This window comes from Mustela erminea, chromosome 9, assembly GCF_009829155.1.
Source record: "Mustela erminea isolate mMusErm1 chromosome 9, mMusErm1.Pri, whole genome shotgun sequence".
NCBI classification, from domain to species: Eukaryota; Metazoa; Chordata; class Mammalia; order Carnivora; family Mustelidae; genus Mustela; species Mustela erminea.
This window is the reverse complement of record NC_045622.1, coordinates 109358783-109375327: the sequence shown is the minus strand read 5'-3', so window position 1 is coordinate 109375327 and position 16545 is coordinate 109358783. Positions and strand designations below refer to the sequence as shown.

At 46.6% G+C, this 16545-nt stretch overlaps 1 protein-coding gene across 9 annotated transcripts in view; it reads left to right on the top strand.

Annotated features, from left to right (window-relative positions):
• KMT5B (lysine methyltransferase 5B) overlaps nt 1-16545 on the top strand; it is a 53786-nt gene that overhangs the window by 25635 nt on the left and 11606 nt on the right. For 7 of the 9 annotated variants that reach the window (XM_032357688.1, XM_032357687.1, XM_032357685.1 and 4 more), the window contains 7 exons: nt 25-172; nt 3456-3524; nt 7684-7849; nt 8063-8172; nt 10073-10239; nt 10531-10550; nt 10631-10767. In XM_032357688.1, the coding sequence (XP_032213579.1) occupies nt 25-172; nt 3456-3524; nt 7684-7849; nt 8063-8172; nt 10073-10239; nt 10531-10550; nt 10631-10767 (817 nt within the window). Of the gene's footprint in view, nt 1-24; nt 173-3455; nt 3525-7683; nt 7850-8062; nt 8173-10072; nt 10240-10530; nt 10551-10630; nt 10768-16545 lie in introns of those variants that run through there. The other 2 variants (XM_032357686.1, XM_032357692.1) reach the window with 2 other exon arrangements.

Below are 16545 nucleotides of genomic sequence, written 5' to 3'. Positions count from 1 at the left end.
CTTTTCTTTCTCTCCTTTTCATAGGTAATGGTAATTCGGGATTTGAAGGGCAGAGCCGATATGTACCGTCTTCGGGAATGTCTGCCAAGGAGCTCTGTGAGAATGACGACCTGGCGACCAGCTTGGTTCTTGATCCGTATTTAGGTTTTCAAACACACAAAATGAATACTAGGTAATTGTGAGTCTTTATCCTGAAGTGGAGCAGATGATGATGTTGAATTTAAGAAAAGAGATGCTAATTTTACTTCTAGTCAGAATTTAAAATGACATTACAGGAGATTTTCTATATGTGAGCCAAGAAAAGCAACAAAAGCTTCTAAGGGTCTTGTCAGTTTTAATTCCGTGTTCTTATTTTATCTCAGGCTGTTTCTATTAAAATATAAAGCCGGAGGAGCATCTCATATTCTGTTTTACATGTTAATGATAATTATCTCAGCTGAAAGAAAAATCTTGTGAAACCTTAAAAATGTATGTGATTTTTTTTTTTTCTGCTCAAAGTAGGTTACATCAGGGGTTTTTTCCCCCCATGATTTTATCATAGACTTTTCTTCTTTTAAATAATTGCAACTGTATATAGAAAATTTTGCCGTCATGCTTAATCTTTGAGGTTCGGCTAATCATTGTAGAAGTGAATATTTTTAAAGACATGCTTCTTTGCGTAAGTGCTTTATTGAGTATCACATGCCCTGTGTATGAGGTGTTTGAGGAGATGTAACAGTGAAATCTGTTATATTCTCTTAAACATCATCTTTCCCCCAAAAAAGACCATTAGAAAATTTCATAACTGCCACCAGACACGAAGTTCGAACTTCCCAACTGTTCTTTACTTCTTGACTTGAGTTGGCGAAGGTTCTCAAGGCTGGCGGAGAGTGTTAACAGCAGGGACTGAGAACGTCAGGCCAGTGCTAGGCCCTGAGCCCTCCCATCCTCCTCACACTTGCGCTGATTTTTGTAGCTCAAGGGCCAGTGACAGCCCTAGAGGGACCTGATCACCAAGTGACTAGTCGCTGCTAGTGGGGTGAGGGAGGAGCTGGTGAGGGGAGGTGACGAGAGGAAGTCTTGCGCCATTTTCCGTTTCAGCTCTGTTCCTTGCTCGAATTTAAAACAAGAGACCATATGATGCATTTATCAATTACATCCTAAATCAAGAAAGAAGTTATTCAGATAAAAATGAGCCTTTGGTATTTTCTTTTTTCCTTTTATCTTTTTTTTTTTAAGATTTTATGTGAGAGAGAGAGGGAATGAACGGGGGGACAGGGAGAGGCAGACTCCCCGCTGAGCAGAGCCTGACGTGGGGCTCAGCCCCAGGACCCCGGGATCATGACCTGAGCTGAAGGCAGAGGCTTAACCCACTGAGCCCCCCAGAGGCCCCGAGCCTTTGGTATTTCCCCGTGATTTCCCTTCATCCTTCCTTTCCTGGCTAAAATGAAGTGACGAGTTGCCGTGGATTGAAGACTTACTGAAACAGCCCCGGCCGTCAGAGGGGCAGAGACCTAGATTTTCTCAGTAAGCAGGTGGATGGCTGTTGTCTAGAAAGTCAGCAGGACCCGATACCCTAGATCCAGTTAGAATCCGATTTGGATTGTTTTGAGTCCATTTCCCTTCTTTCCCCAGTGAGGCCGGCGCCCGTTCTCCTAGAAGGTCCTGATAATACTTCAGAAACGTGACTCACTTTCACATAGAAGTCTGAGAGATACTCTGGGTATGACTGCAAAGGCCCATAATTATGACCCAGAGTCATCCAGAACGAGAAGAACGAACGAACATGACATTCACCATGCCTTGTATACTGAAGCCCGGGAACACGTAGGCTTCTGAGAAAGCACCGCACCAGAGTTCAGTCACTTTCATTGGTTGAGGAGAGATTTCCTGTGTACTCACTTCCCTCTCCCCAGCCGTTTGTTCCAAGGATGAGCTTCTGCAATAGGAGATGATTCCGATTTTTAAATAAAAGTCCTCCTTGACGGCTGCTTCCCACACTTAGTTTACACGTGAGTCACTTGGGGAGACTGGTGCAGGCGCAGTTTCTGATTCAGGAGCTGTGGGCTGGGGCCTGAGACGCTCCGCTTGTAACAAGCTTCCGCCTGTGCTTGGAATAGCAAGGTCCTAGGCCATCTGACCTACTGAGCTTTGTCATGATGTCATCAGTGTTAAAAAGTTCCTTATCAGTAGTTTCCTACACTCATGTAAAAACGTGTGGTCTGGGGCACCTGGGTGGCATAGTGAGTTGAGTGTCCGACTCTTGGTTTCAGCTCAGGCTGTGATCTCGGGGTCTGGGATTGAGCCCCGCTTCGGTCTCCGCACTCAGCCAGGAGTCAGCTTGAGACTCTCTCCCTCTCCCGCTGCTTCTCCCTCTCTCTCTGCCAGCCTCTCTGCCTACTTGTGCTCTCTCTCTGTCTGTCAAATAAGTAAATAAAATCTTAAAAAAAAAAATTCCCTAGCTGGCTCCCTTATGAATGTTTATGTTTTAATCTTGATAGATCCCTACATTTACGGACAAGTCAGTCACGGTTATACCATGATTATCTAGAAATGGTATAAATAAAGTGGTAATTCCAATTTATTAGGAAATATTTAGATTTAGTTGACTTCTGTTAATTATGAACATGAAACTCTTCTTTCAACCAGAGAGCAGAGTTGCTAGTCATGCCTCTGATTTTTTTTTTTTTTTAATTGTCTCTGATTTTTTTAAAAAGCATATGGAGAGGGACACCTGAGTGGCTCAGTGGGTTAAGCATCTGCCTTCGCCTCAGGTCACAATCCCGGGGTCCTGGGATCAAGTTCCACATCAGACTCCTCTGCTTATGCTCTGTCTCTGTCTCTCTGTCTCACTCTGACAAATTAATAAAGAAATAAAATCTTAAAAAAAAAAAAAGGGCACATGGAGAGGTGATAGTTTAAAGCAGGGGTGAACGCCTTGCTAATACCTTGTCGTAGGCGGCATGACCTGGAGGTTCCCATCTCCTGGGGAGTGGGGGACGCTGGGCAGGAAACAACACAGTGAAGGAATGGGGAGGACCTTGCCAGGAATTCTGGAACTTCTCTCTATTTTCTAATCCATTTTATACTTCGGCCTGTCTTACCCTTTGACTGCTGTGACCATCTAATTTTGTTGATTTATGTATTTGGCTTTAATATCCATTGTGGGGTGAGAATTTATAAATCACTTTAAATGTGACTTTAAAATCAAGTGCTTGATTAGAAAACATAAAGACATTTTTAGGCGTTCTAACTTAATGTGATCGAGGGAGAGAGGCTGTCGCGTGGGAAGGAGAATTTGGGCATCTTGGCCTTTGTCACTGTGCTGAGTCTGCCCACAGCTTCCCAGAGCTCTTGGGTGTCACAGTGTGGTTAGGACTTGTGGGATGACGACTATTGAAAGTCTGTTTAGAAGTTATAAGTACAACTTATACAAATAGTTTTTATCATTGTTGTTTGTTTTTGCATTTATATAGCGCTTTTCCTTCGAGGAGCTCAAGGCATTTTTCAAAATCTGACAGTTTTCCTCACAACAACCCTGTGAGGTAGGTAGAGCGCATTATGAACAGTAAGAAGATACCAACTAACCTGTGTCAGTCCGTGCCGCGTTCCTTTGTGTTAAGTAATTGGAGGTGTCAGCATAAACACGATTTTTAGAGCATTTTGCAAACCGTTTAAAAGAGTCTGATGTTAGTAATAGCTGCATTTAAAAAACCACTTGTACTCCACAACAGGGTAATTTTAAGAGAAAGCATTCATCAAAAGATCAGGAGTCACCCCCTGGGATTAGCTGAGCACTGAGTGCAGGACTCAGCCAGGTATGTCTGGTGGTCATTTCCTTTCAGGTCCAGAAGGAATGAGGAGCTGTGGTTCTAGCATGATTCCTCAGCATCTGCCAACTGTCCGTGTGCGGTCGAACTTTCTTCAAAGGGGAAATGTGTTCGCAGTGTTGCCTCACGGTCTTCTTATTTCATATCTTAAATATTTGAGCATTTTCTCTCTCTTCTCCCTCCTTCCCTTGCCCCCTTTTTTCTGTCCCCCCCCCTCCAGTCAGCTCTTGGGTGTACATGCTAATGGAAGGGCACAGTAGTGCAGCTAACACACACCTGCCGCTTCCCTTCATTGCCACAGTGGTCCCTTGGGTTTGGAAACAGAAAAACCAAATAGCAAGAAAGCCTGGGAAGTCAGTCTCTGGAAAGAGTGGGGAACAGGTGTGTGGGAGTGTGAATTCATGTTTCTTTCTGCCCTTTTTAATAATAAATGATTTAAGTGACATATTTTTGTATTTCTTATACCAGCCATTGATCAGACATGTGGGAAGAGAAAAACGTTTGGTTCATTTCAAGTTGTAAAGTTTGTATTAAGAGAGGGAAGAGGGACATACTGATGTGGAAATGCCAGAGACCTGTCTCTTGTCTGCCCTACGATGCCATTTGCCACCCCCCAGACACCGAATTCAAAAGTAGATATTTGAGTCCAGTCCCGGTCTCTGGCTGGGCTCTGCTGTGCTCAGTGGCGAACGCAGGTCAGATCCTCTTCTGCTCATGAGACAGCAGAGGGCCCTCAGCGTTCGCGTCAGAGAGTGGGACCGGGCACAAGGCCTTGGCAGTAACGGTCCCTCCGTTAACAGTCCTCATGAGGCTCTGTCCCCTCACTGATGGAACGAGCTTCGTTTCACGTAAGCTAAATATTCTTCCGGCTCTAAGAACCGTGGTGTGAGGGTCGTTTTGTACAGTTTGCGTGGTAGGTTTAGAACGATTGTGGTTAAGGTGAGGACGAAGGGTAGTTTTCTCCTCAGTAATAGAAAAAAATAGTTCACTTTTCCCTAGGCTTTTCAGTGCCTTTTGCTCTGGCCCTATTAGTTGTTAACAGTTACGTGACCCTGTAATCTGTCTCCCCGCAGTGTCTGTTGTGACGGGCTTTGACTTGAACCGCCAGCCAGGGGGTTTTGATGCGCCCCTATAGGGTCATCGAAAACCTGTTGCGTCGCCTTCTGTCTGCACCCAGAACCGTCTCTTCCTCCTTTGCCTCACTGTCATTTCACGCCCGTGGTAGCCAGCTGCGACAGTGCGTTTGGACAGGAAATGCCATCTAAAGTGAAATGGGGGTCCTCACCAGCGGGTAGCAGCAGGGGACAGTTGCAGGGGTTTTGTTTGTGCTCGAAGCAGTCGAAGTGGGGAACGCAGAAAGGAAGTGGGCGCGGGAGACCCGAGACCTACTGCCCCCGGACCGACGGCCGGTTGTCTCGGGTCGGTTTCAGCGTGTGAGTTACTTGGCATCGTGAACAAAGAGGAAGCGGAACCAAGGAGAGCCGGCAGGTGTTTTCAGAGACGGAGGGCGGGTGTCCCGCAGCAGAGCGCGCACAGAAAGCCTGTCGGGAGGAGCCAGCCTCCGTTTCTCCGTTTCAGGGCTGTAGCTTACATCTGACGCGTTCTTAGGAGCTTTAGGTGGATGTCGCCCTGACTTGGGCTTGCTTTCTAAGGCATCGAGTCGTCGGGTCAGTTTAAAGTGTGAAACATGGGAAGACGGCTCGGTTCCCCGCCGCCGACGTCGCAGGTGACTGCTCACGTCTGCTCTAAGTGAACGATTGCTTTTCTGCTTCCTTCTCAAAACGTGGGTCCTCTCTTTCCCGCCATTTCATAGTCTGGCGTGCTCAAGGAGCTGTGCCAGAGCCGACAGCTGCCGGGGCGTTTTGTGTGTCTTTTCTCTGCAGGGAGCTTCCCAGTGCAGCGCTGGGGCGAGGAGGCTTCAGGTCTTCTAAGAAAGCCAGTCTCAACGAGGTCTCTTCTGGTGGCTGCGAGTGAGTGGTTTAATATTCTGTCGGTGTGGCAGTGTGGATGTTCCCACAACTCTGCAGGGGATTTTGTAGATCCTTTTAGCAGTGGTTCCCCGAAACCCTTTCCCGACAGCCTAGAGACCTTCTGAATTGTTTAAAGGACTTGCACTCGCCTGCCTGTGAGAGCTGGTGTGCTGATTGATTGAAATGGAAAATAATACAGGGCATTGTCCCCTTGGTCGTATGATCTCTCCGGGATGCGCCTGGAGTCTCAGTTCCGCTCACTGGCTGTGGGAGGCTTACTGACACCTGAGGCTGTGCTTGTTGGTTCCCGGCGAGGGTCAGCTTGCATTTCTAGAGTGGAGGTCCTCTAGGGGTCCTGTCCAGTAAACAGCACTCCCCCCACTCGGGGGCTCACGTCTACCCTCTTCCTTGATCTAGCACTTTGCCTCAGTGTTGCTGGCCAAGCAGAATCCCTCAGCCCCTGTTCAACTCTTTGAATTCACCCGCGTTAAGATCCTCTGCTTCAACTTCCCTCACTCTGCCGCCGCCACTCTCCTCACTGCTCAGTCACTGTCACCGCCAGAAGCCCTTCCCAAACAGACCTTACCCTTAGTTACAGTCGCCACACTTGGAAGCGCTGTCGGCTGTGGTTTGTACCCTGTTCCTTTGCAGTAGCGGAGCCGTGCCCCTGCTTAGCGGCTGGGTGCAGGTGTGTGTCTCTTAGTCCCAGAGGGTTTTTCCATTCAAGAGCAGCGGTCGTGTCTTCTCTCCTATTTTTTTCCACACCAGCTGTGTACGCAGCACCTAGTAAAGAATGCTTGGTGAGGTGCTGTGGCTTGAAATCTCACTGACATGTGATGAGGGCCTGTGTGATGGCTTACCTGGAAAAAAGTTCTGCTTGGATTCTCCCCGTGCTGGAGTTAGTGCCAGATCTTACTTCCACATTCTGCGCACAGCGTTCACAAGACGTGCAGTTTTAATTGTTGGAGTAAGATGCACAGTTCAAATACATTTTCTTCTCCACCACTAATACTTTCTTCTTAACAGTTTTTTTGAATAGCGGTCTAGCTCCTATTTTATTGTTGGACATTCCAAAAACAAAAAAACTTTATTTGGGAAAATAAATCAAAAGAAATTGACATGAGAAGAAATTTTGAAATTAAGATGCAAGTACACGTTTTACTGGGAGAACACAGCTTTAGAATAAGGGGCTTTACAGAGTCTTTCTCGGGCCATGATGGTGCAGTATTCTGAAGGCATGGCTGGTTTTACGTAGAGGCCCTTCAGGATTCTACCCCAGCGGTTTTTCCCTTTGAGATCACCAGTCCAGCAGTATCCCCGCTAGAGTTGTGCTTTTTGCAAAAATTCTCCTTCGCTCTCTGAATGCACTTATCAAAGCTTGATTTCACGTGGGTGTTAGAATGTTAAGACGTGTTTTGGGAGCTCCTGTGATACTAGTTGGTTTGGGATTTTCTAACTGCGCACATGGAGAATGTTGTTGATGGCGTGGCGTGGTTTGCTTCATTCCTCTGAAGCTCATTGCCTTGACTCTGCTGGTTTGGTTCTGCATGTTTTAAAAAAATCTTGTCATTCTAACTCTCAGACGCATTCTGTTCTAGATATTTTGTACCATCCAAAGTAGCTGGCTAGCATGAGCCCAATCAGATGGCTTTCATCTGAGTCCTCTGGTTATTTCTCAGTTAAATGAGGTAACAGTAAATAAAAATATCAACGTACAGTTTGAAGAAAGAGAAGTTCTAGTTCCTAGTGAGCACTATTACTTGAGCAGTAGTTATCAGGATTATTGATTATTGTCTTTTTTAAGTCTGGCTGTTTTTAGGTTATTATCTCTTATCTCAGGAGCTCACAGCAGTGTCCCAGGGATGATGACAGATAACTAAAGTGAATGTTTTGATTTTGTTCAGATTTCGGCCTATTAAGGGAAGGCAAGAGGAACTAAAGGAAGTCATTGAACGTTTTAAGAAAGATGAACACTTGGAGAAAGCCTTCAAATGTTTGACTTCAGGCGAATGGGCACGGCATTATTTTCTCAACAAGAACAAAATGCAGGAGAAATTATTCAAGGAACATGTAGGTTTATTGATAAGATTAATGTTGTTTTTCTGTTTGGATAAAAGGAAACTGAAGCTTAAATTTTAGTGAATACTGAAACGGAGTTTGTTATTTAATTATCTTAAATGTTTTACATTGTTGGTGATGGCTTGCTTTTATAACTGAGCAAGTCTAATAGGATAAACAATTTTATACAAAGTTAATATCTTTTTTTTTTTTTTTCTGTTTTAGGTATTTATTTACTTGCGAATGTTTGCAACTGACAGTGGATTTGAAATATTACCTTGTAATAGATACTCATCCGAACAAAATGGAGCCAAAATAGTTGCAACAAAAGAGTGGTAACTATTATACTAGTATAAACCCATACCTTCGTTTTAATTAAAGGGCTCTCTTCAGTAACTGCGGAAGTGCCGAGAAACTTGTAGGAAGGAGTGAAGCCAGAGCTCACCGTACAGAAGTCAGGGCAGTGCCAGTGCCTTGGCCCAGTGACCTGGGTCAGGACGACAAAATTAGAAATTTCACTTGAACCAGACCCTGTCCCTAAGCCACCGTACGGTTGTCTTCCTTTTACTGAGCCTGAGTGCAGCTCAGCGATGAGGCTACTGAAAGCCTGTAGGCACCAGGGCTGGAGCCCCTGGCTTCAAGAGTCCATCTCCTGCTGGCCTAGAGGAAGGTGGGGTGTGAAGTCTTAATGATCCTAGGACTTTCACAGGTGGGAATGTTCTGCTGCATTGCCTGCCTCAATGTCCACACAGACATATGTGCCCCTGTAAGGCGGGTGGTGAAGTTGAGCCCAGGTAGGAGGGAGGAAAGTCATTTAGGAGAGAGAGAATATGGGATTTTGTGTTTCCTCTGATGCATGTTCTTATGTTATCTCCCAGGACAAGGAACGTGTTGCCCCTCTCATAAGCGGCCTTCAATCCCTTTAGTATTTTTTATAGCAAAAAGGTTAGAATCAGGTACCCGAGAATGGGATGGCCAAAGAGCAGCGCGCCCAGGCCTCTGGGATAGGCGTGTGCACGTGAGCGTACGTGGGAGCATCTCAAGCCCGGTCCCCTGCTCCGCAGGCTCCCTGTGTTGTAGGCGGATGTTGAGCTTTGAGGTCTTGTCTTCTAGAACTGCGCCATCCAGTGCAGTGGGCACCAGCCACTTGTGGCTCAGTGTGAGCTGTCTCTGTGCTTTATGTGCCAGATGTTACATTAAACTGTAGTTCTCATTATTATTTCTTCTATTGATGAGCTGCTGGAATAGGATTGGGGGTATAATGGGCGCCTGGGTGGCTCAGTGGGTTAAGCCGCTGCCTTCGGCTCAGGTCATGATCTCAGGGTCCTGGGATCGAGTCCCGCATCGGGCTCTCTGCTCAGCAGGGAGCCCGCTTCCCTCTCTCTCTCTCTGCCTGCCTCTCCATCTACTTGTGATTTCTCTCTGTCAAATAAATAAATAAAATCTTTAAAAAAAAAAAAAAAAAAAAAAAGGATTGGGGGTATATTAGGCTAAAATACACAAAAAGTAATTCTACCTGGTCTTTCTTTTCTTTTTTCTTTTTTTTTTTTTTTTTTAAGATTTTATTTATTTATTTGACAGATCACAAGTAGGCAGAGAGGCAGGCAGAGAGAGAGGGGAAGCAGGCTCCCTGCTGAACAGAGAGCCTGATGTGGGGCTCAATCCCAGGACCCTGGGATCATGACCTGAACCGAAGGCAGAGGCTTAACCACTGAGCCACCCAGGCACCCTGGTCTTTCCTTTCTTAATGTGGCTGCTAGAACGCGGAGGAGTCCGTGTTCGGCTCCTGTCATATTTCTCTTGGATGGTGCTGCTCAGAGGGTGGCATCCCAGTCCTGGGTCCCCGAGGCGTTTCCTCCTGCTTGTCTCTGTCTCCCTCATCCACTGTCAGCAGGCTGTGTTCAGGGCCACGGGTACCGGAGTCCTTCCCGCCTACAGAACACGACAGTGCGTGCTGCAGGGGACGCAGACGGGGGTGGTGCAGCTTCCAGCCTGGAGTGCCTCCCGGGCTCTCAGAGCATCCAGGCAGCTGCACAGGCAGCCGGGGCGCCAGGCAAGAGAGGGCGGCAGGGGTGGGCGAGGACAGAGCCTGGTGGAGGTCCCAGGGGCTCAGCTGGTAGACACACAACTAGGCATTCTCAATTCCTACTGTTGATTGGACAGGCTTATTTTATTAAAAAGAAGCCTTGTTATTTATAATTACTAGTAATTTTTAACATGACATATTTTAAATAGGAAACGAAATGACAAAATAGAATTACTGGTGGGTTGTATTGCCGAACTTTCAGAAATTGAGGAGAACATGCTACTTAGACATGGAGAGAACGACTTCAGTGTCATGTATTCCACAAGGAAAAACTGTGCTCAGCTCTGGCTTGGCCCCGCCGCCTTTATAAACCATGGTAAGCTGTGCTTGTCGGGCGGGTGCGAGTGGCGGGCAGGACTGCTAAGACTTGGCATGGCCTCGTCAGACCGCCTAAAACCTCGTCTCCCTGCAGAGGAGGTGGGCGATGGGACATCTTTATCTTTCCCCACCAGCTTAGTAAATAAATAATGATGTGGTTGAACTTGAGACATAAACTTCTATCGAAAGTTGTAAAATTATGTGGAAAGCTTATTTCAGATTTCTGTAATTGTTCGTGTTTCAGATCTTATCTACAGTTAATTGACTTTATCTTTTGGACATTTTTCAGATTGCAGACCTAACTGCAAGGTAAGCAGAGACCTTTTTTATTTCCTGTGTTTTGTTTCTGCCTCACCTATGAGTTTCTTAATGAGCCGTTTGTATTTCAGTTTGTGTCAACCGGGCGAGATACGGCGTGTGTGAAGGCCCTGAGAGACATTGAGCCTGGAGAAGAGATTTCTTGTTATTACGGAGACGGGTTTTTTGGAGAAAATAATGAGTTCTGCGAGTGTTACACTTGCGAAAGGTAGCGTATCAAGTAAGGCGGTTGTGGGCACGAGCTGATGTCACTTCCTCCATGCACGGTGGTCTTCTGTGTTCCGTAGCCTGGCACCTGGCACGGCGCGCGTGCGCAGCCAAAGATGCAGAGCTCTTCAGGGACGTTGGCACTTCAGCCTGTGAAATGTTATCACCAGCTGCTGCTGCTTCTGAGTAGCCCAGGATGCCAGTGTGCCTAAAGAGAGAATGGGAAATAACACACGTGTGCGCACACATGTGCGCGCGCGCACACACACACACACACAGAGTGCAGAGTGGGGTTGCCCAAAAAATGGCAGGTGACATTCACCACTGATAATTTGGTAAAAAGCCTGAAGTTGTCTTGGGTATTACCAAACTGTGGCTTCTGGAATTTTTATGGTTTGTTTGTTTGTTTTAATTTTTTTATCCAAGTGTATTTGACACACCACAGTACGTCAGTTTCAGGTGTGCAGCATAGTGATTCGGCCTGTGTTCACGTTCTGCTGTGCTCACCACGGGAATTTTTATGTTTTGATGTCCATGCTTTTCATAATTCCTGAGTTCTTTTTTTTTTTTTTTTTTAAAGATTTTATTTATTGATTTGACAGACAGAGATCACAAGTAGGCAGAGAGGCAGGCAGAGAGAGAGAGAGGGAAGCAGGCTCCCTGCTGAGCAGAGAGCCCGATGCGGGACTCGATCCCAGGACCCTGAGATCATGACCTGAGCCGAAGGCAGCAGCTTAACCCACTGAGCCACCCGGGCACCCTCATAATTCCTGAGTTCTGTCTCTTCCTTAATAAGGAACCTCTTGTGACCCATCAGGATTCTAGAGTGCATGTAGAAATCCCCCAGATCGGACGTGGTGGGTCTGCTGGTTCCCACTCACTCATTGCACTGGCTTCTGCATGGAAGAGCTCCCAGAGGTGACCTCACGGGCTTGTCCGGCTTAGTGCTGCGGGAAGTACTGTCACAAGGCAGTGCACATTGGCACAGGCCACACAGCGGAGCAAACCTGGATTTCTTGGGTCCGTTTTTCTTACCTTGTGCTGTGCTAGGTGCTTTACGAACCCTGACTCGTTTGGCCTTCACGGCCATCCTGAGAGAGAGTACCAGTGACAAGTCCACATGGCAAGGACAAAAACGGGAGTGTCTGAACCCCGGGCAGCCAAACTTCAGAGCCCTCAGCCTGTACAGTTCATACTGCTTTTGCTGCTTCTCCCGCTAGAAGCACCCAGCCTGCAGCCAGCCAGCCTGCAGAGAGCGAGGGAAGCCCCGGAGGCCTCCCTCCCCTCTTTCCAGCTAGCTTGAGGTATCGCCCTGTGTCCCGAGACAGCAGAAGCCTAGAGCCCTGGTGCTGCCCCGGCCATTTCTCTCCCGTCTCTGTGGTCCTTGCCACAAGGAATGGCAGAAAACCTGTTCCTGGTGCCGCTGAGTTTTTGCCCCCTCCCTTTGTTGGGGGGGAGTGGGGAGTGGGTGTAAAAAATGTATTTTCTACATAAATAGTGGTTTGAATGTTGGTTAAATCTTAGAGCAGCTCACAGAAAGAGCTCTAGTCCACGTAGTGGTTTAATTATACTTGAATAATGCCTCACGACGTGCCTGAGCCGAGTGCCGTCTGCCGGAGCTAAGACACTGGCCATACTTCGTCAGCTGTGAGAGCTTGAGCAGCTTAGGTGCTTTCTGTGCCTCACTTACGCCATCTGTAAAGTGGGGATAACACTAGAAGCGAGCTCACGGGGTCACTGTGAGGGTTAAATTTGTTATTTCCCGTGAAGCACACAGAACAGCACAGTCAGTTCTCAGATGTTAGCTGTCAGGTTACTTTATGGCTTCTGGTCATTTGCCCATTGGAATGGAAGCTCTATGGAGGCAGAGATTTCTCAGCCTTTTCACTTGCTGCTGTATCCCCAGCCTCCGGAACAGTGCCTGGCACTAACTAGTGGGTTCTTGATAAATATTCAGTCACCAAATGAACGAACGCAGTAAATGGTGTGCCGAATCGGAGGCGGCTGGGGTAAATGTAACCGTGTACTCGGGATTCCGAACCCGGCCTGAAGCTGCTCTCTTCCTGGAATCGTGTGTGTCCTGCTCCTCAGGCACTTCTGTGCTCTGCGAGCCTCGGTTTCCCATTGGCCAGGTGCGGGTAAGCCCACCTCCCCCACAGGGTTAGTGTGAGGAGTAAGCAGACACATGAGCAGATCCGTTCATGGTGGAAAGGCTCACTCCCGGCAGGAGCCAAGGCTCTTTTCACACTGTTTGAGCACATCGATTTAAAGGTTGATCGCAAATATTCTTGAAAGTCTTAGGAACACCCAAGAGGGTGAGAGGATTCGGACTCACCCAGTTACTAGTCAGCGGTTACCTGAGTAGTTGACTTAGGTAAGGTGTGGTACGTGCTGGGTGGACAGGCCTAGTGCGATGCCAGCTGTGAGGGCAGCAGTGACAGGGACATGCACACGTGCGCTCTGCCGGGGGCTGCAGGATGAGAGAGGCGGGCGAGCAGAAGGCTTACGAAGGCTCTGAGCTCATCGGTAAGCGTCCAGGATGCATTTGATGCTCCTTTCTGGCTGTCACCATCCTGATGATCGCTGTTGGGAATGGAATGGGTTCCTGAGTAAGTGCTGTGGATTTTACTGCAGAAAATGTGAAAAATAAATTCTAACGAGGGACCAAAAAATATGAAGGATTAGATTATTTTTTAAGTTTATATGGGAATATGTCTGATGATAGCCAAGAAACAATTTCTAAAGTAGAGTTAGAGGAGATTTGCATTAGTGGGTATCAAAAGTAGCCAGGAAACTGTTGTGATCAACACTGGATGCTGTTGGCCCAGAAGTGGACAGACGGATAAAAGGACACGAACAGAGAGGCCTGAAACAGAGGTGAATGTGTGTGAGATCTGATATCCCACACGGGGAGGTGATTTGTCTAATGAATGATGTTAATATCATTCGTTCTGCATCTGGAAGAAGACCAAGCTGAGTTCAAGATGGGTTAAAGATTAAAATTTTAAAATACAATACAAAATTGTTAGAAAAAAATAGGAGAATAGCTCTCTAACCTTGGTGTAGTAGAGATGTTTTGAAATAAGTAAGGTAAAAAAACCGTGAATACAAAAATGTTTCAAATGTCAAAAGTAAAATCAAAGACAACTGATGAAGCGAAGGGAAAACAGTACGCAGATGGTAAAACGTTAATAATCCGAATAACAGAAAGCTCCTGGAAGCTCCAAAGACAGACTCTAGAAGAGAAAGGTAAGGAGGGTGCCGCACGGAAAATCATGGCCATAAACAAGGCAGTTAGAACAGTAATCAGGTGTTCGCTGTCGCTGTCCAGTTGGCGAAACGTGAGAGAGTCTGTAGTGGCGGTGAGGGTGCAGAGGAACAGGCACTCACCCCCTGTTAGTAGGGCCATGCGTTGTCTGACAGCATCGTTCAGAGTAAGGGCGCCTTCTGCCTGGGGTCAGTCCCCCATGGACGAGTCTCTCCTGTGGAAATAGCCCTCGCTAGTCAGGAGTTGGTTTGCAAGCAGTACAAGGACAGTGTTCACGGTGGCAGACAAAGACAAACATCTGCACGTTTCACTGACCACCGATGTGGAATGATTGACCACATCATGGAGTGTTTGTTCATTCAGTGTAAAAAATACAGTTTCCAAAACCTGTGTTCAGTTTAGATGTGTTCGTCCGTCGCATGACGATAAAGCGGATTGCGGAGTGTTACCATACATTTTGGTTGTGTTTTTGGTTTTGTTTGCTTAAGAAGGACTAACCGCATAGATGGGTGCGTGGACCGTGGCAGAGGAGCAGGGGATGACACACGGGCAGGCGGTTAGCGCTGGTGCCGCGGCTCCGGGCGTGCACGCGGCTGACTGGCCTCTTGGGCTTCCTGACTTAGATCTGGGATTGTTCTGCTTGTTGCGTGAGCTGGAGCACGTCTCCCTTGCATACATTACAAAGAGAAAAGCAGAGAAGTAGAGAAGCAGAGGAATAGTAGAGTTTTACTTAAAACAAAAAAACCCTCTAATTTCCAGAAAAAATAATTCCACCATGATTATTTGTATTTAAGCATAATTTAAGTATGGCCCATTTTTCGAGACATGAACCAGAAATATTGTAGGTTATGGGGGAAAGATCTGGAATATCTCAAAATACTGTATTCCTCTCTTGATCCCTGTAAGATAAAGTCGCCTTTGACATTTCTGCATTTTCTCTGCACATGTTTTTGTGTGGAGTAGAGTGGGAACTGCTTGCCTGTCTGGGTCGCAATTCCTTGGACGTTTTACCATGACTTCTTTTCTTTAATTTTAGATTTTGTTTATTTATTTGACAGGCAGAGATCACAAGTAGGCAGAGAGGCAGGCAGAGAGAGAGGAGGAAGCAGGCTCCCTGCTGAGCAGAGAGCCAGATTGGACTTGATCCCAGGACCCTGAGATCATGACTTGAGCCGAAGGCAGACACTTTAACCCACTGAGCCACCCAGGTGCCCCTACTGTGGCTCTTTTTCTTTTTTTTTCTTTTTTAAGATTTTATTTATTTATTTGACAGGCAGAGATCACAGGTGGGCAGAGAGGCAGAGAGAGAGAGAGAGAAGAGGAAGCAGGTTCCCTGCTAAGCAGAGTGCCTGATGCGGGACTCGATCCCGGAACCCTGGGATCGTGACCTGAGCCGAAGGCAGAGACTTTAACCCAGTGAGCCAGGCACCCCCCTCCACCATGACTTCTAACACACTTCCCAAGATGGGAACTGAGGCAGCCACACAATAAGTTTGTTGTGATTTTTTTTTTAAAAAAGATTTTTTTATTTGAGAGAGAAGCGCACATACAAGCTTGGGAGGGGCAGAGGCCAAGGGGGAAGCGGGCTCCCCACTGAGCAGGGAGCCCGATGCGAGACTCCGTCGTAGGACCCTGAGATCGTGACCTGGGCGGAAAGCAAACGCTTAGCCAGCTGAGCCACCCAGGCTCCCAGTTTGTTGTGATTTTTTTTTTTTTTTGCAGAAATGGTAATAAAAGTGGAATACCAGATCTGTTCTGGAAAGGTATAGAAAGCAAGAATGCTCACCCTGCTTATCAGAGATGGTTTTGGTGATGGGTTTAGATGTGTGCCCCCTAAGCTATAAGAGGTAAGGTGGTAGGAAGGGGAATTGAAAGTTTTGTTGTCCCTTAGCTGAAAGTGGAGCACTGTGGTCACTTGGGGGAGGAGTTGCTGTGTCTTCAGCCACATCCTCAAAGGAGGGAACCACGTGGGCTCCTGCGGAGGCCGGGCCTGCCCCCAGACTAGAGGGCGCCCTCAGCCTTACTGTGTGTGACAAGCTGAAGACAGAAGCAAGTCAGTGAAGGCAATTTTGACCAAAGGGATTTTTCATTTTTTAATTGTAATATGTAGCACCTTTTTTTTTTTTTAACCTCACTAATTTACATTCTCGAATTGAGCTGAGTAGGAATTCACCAGTACTCACTGAATAAAGTTAATGTCTGCAGAGCTATGTGCAGTAAGGTCGATGAGAGCCTTTCCTGAGCACTTTCATATCAGAAGAGTTTATATAAAAATAGAAATTATTTTAAAATCTAGAAATTATTAGAGTAAGCTACAAATGATTCTTGTCCTATGATAAAAGCAAGTCTTTTAATGCCCTTTATTAAGTAACATTGTGTTAATTATGGTCATTCATGTTTATCTTGGTAACATGAAAGAAATTAAAGTTTTTATTGTTCTAGAAGTCAGATTTTCACTGATACAGTGTAGCCACCTTGCATAGATTTTTAGTTAATATTTGTCTATATCTA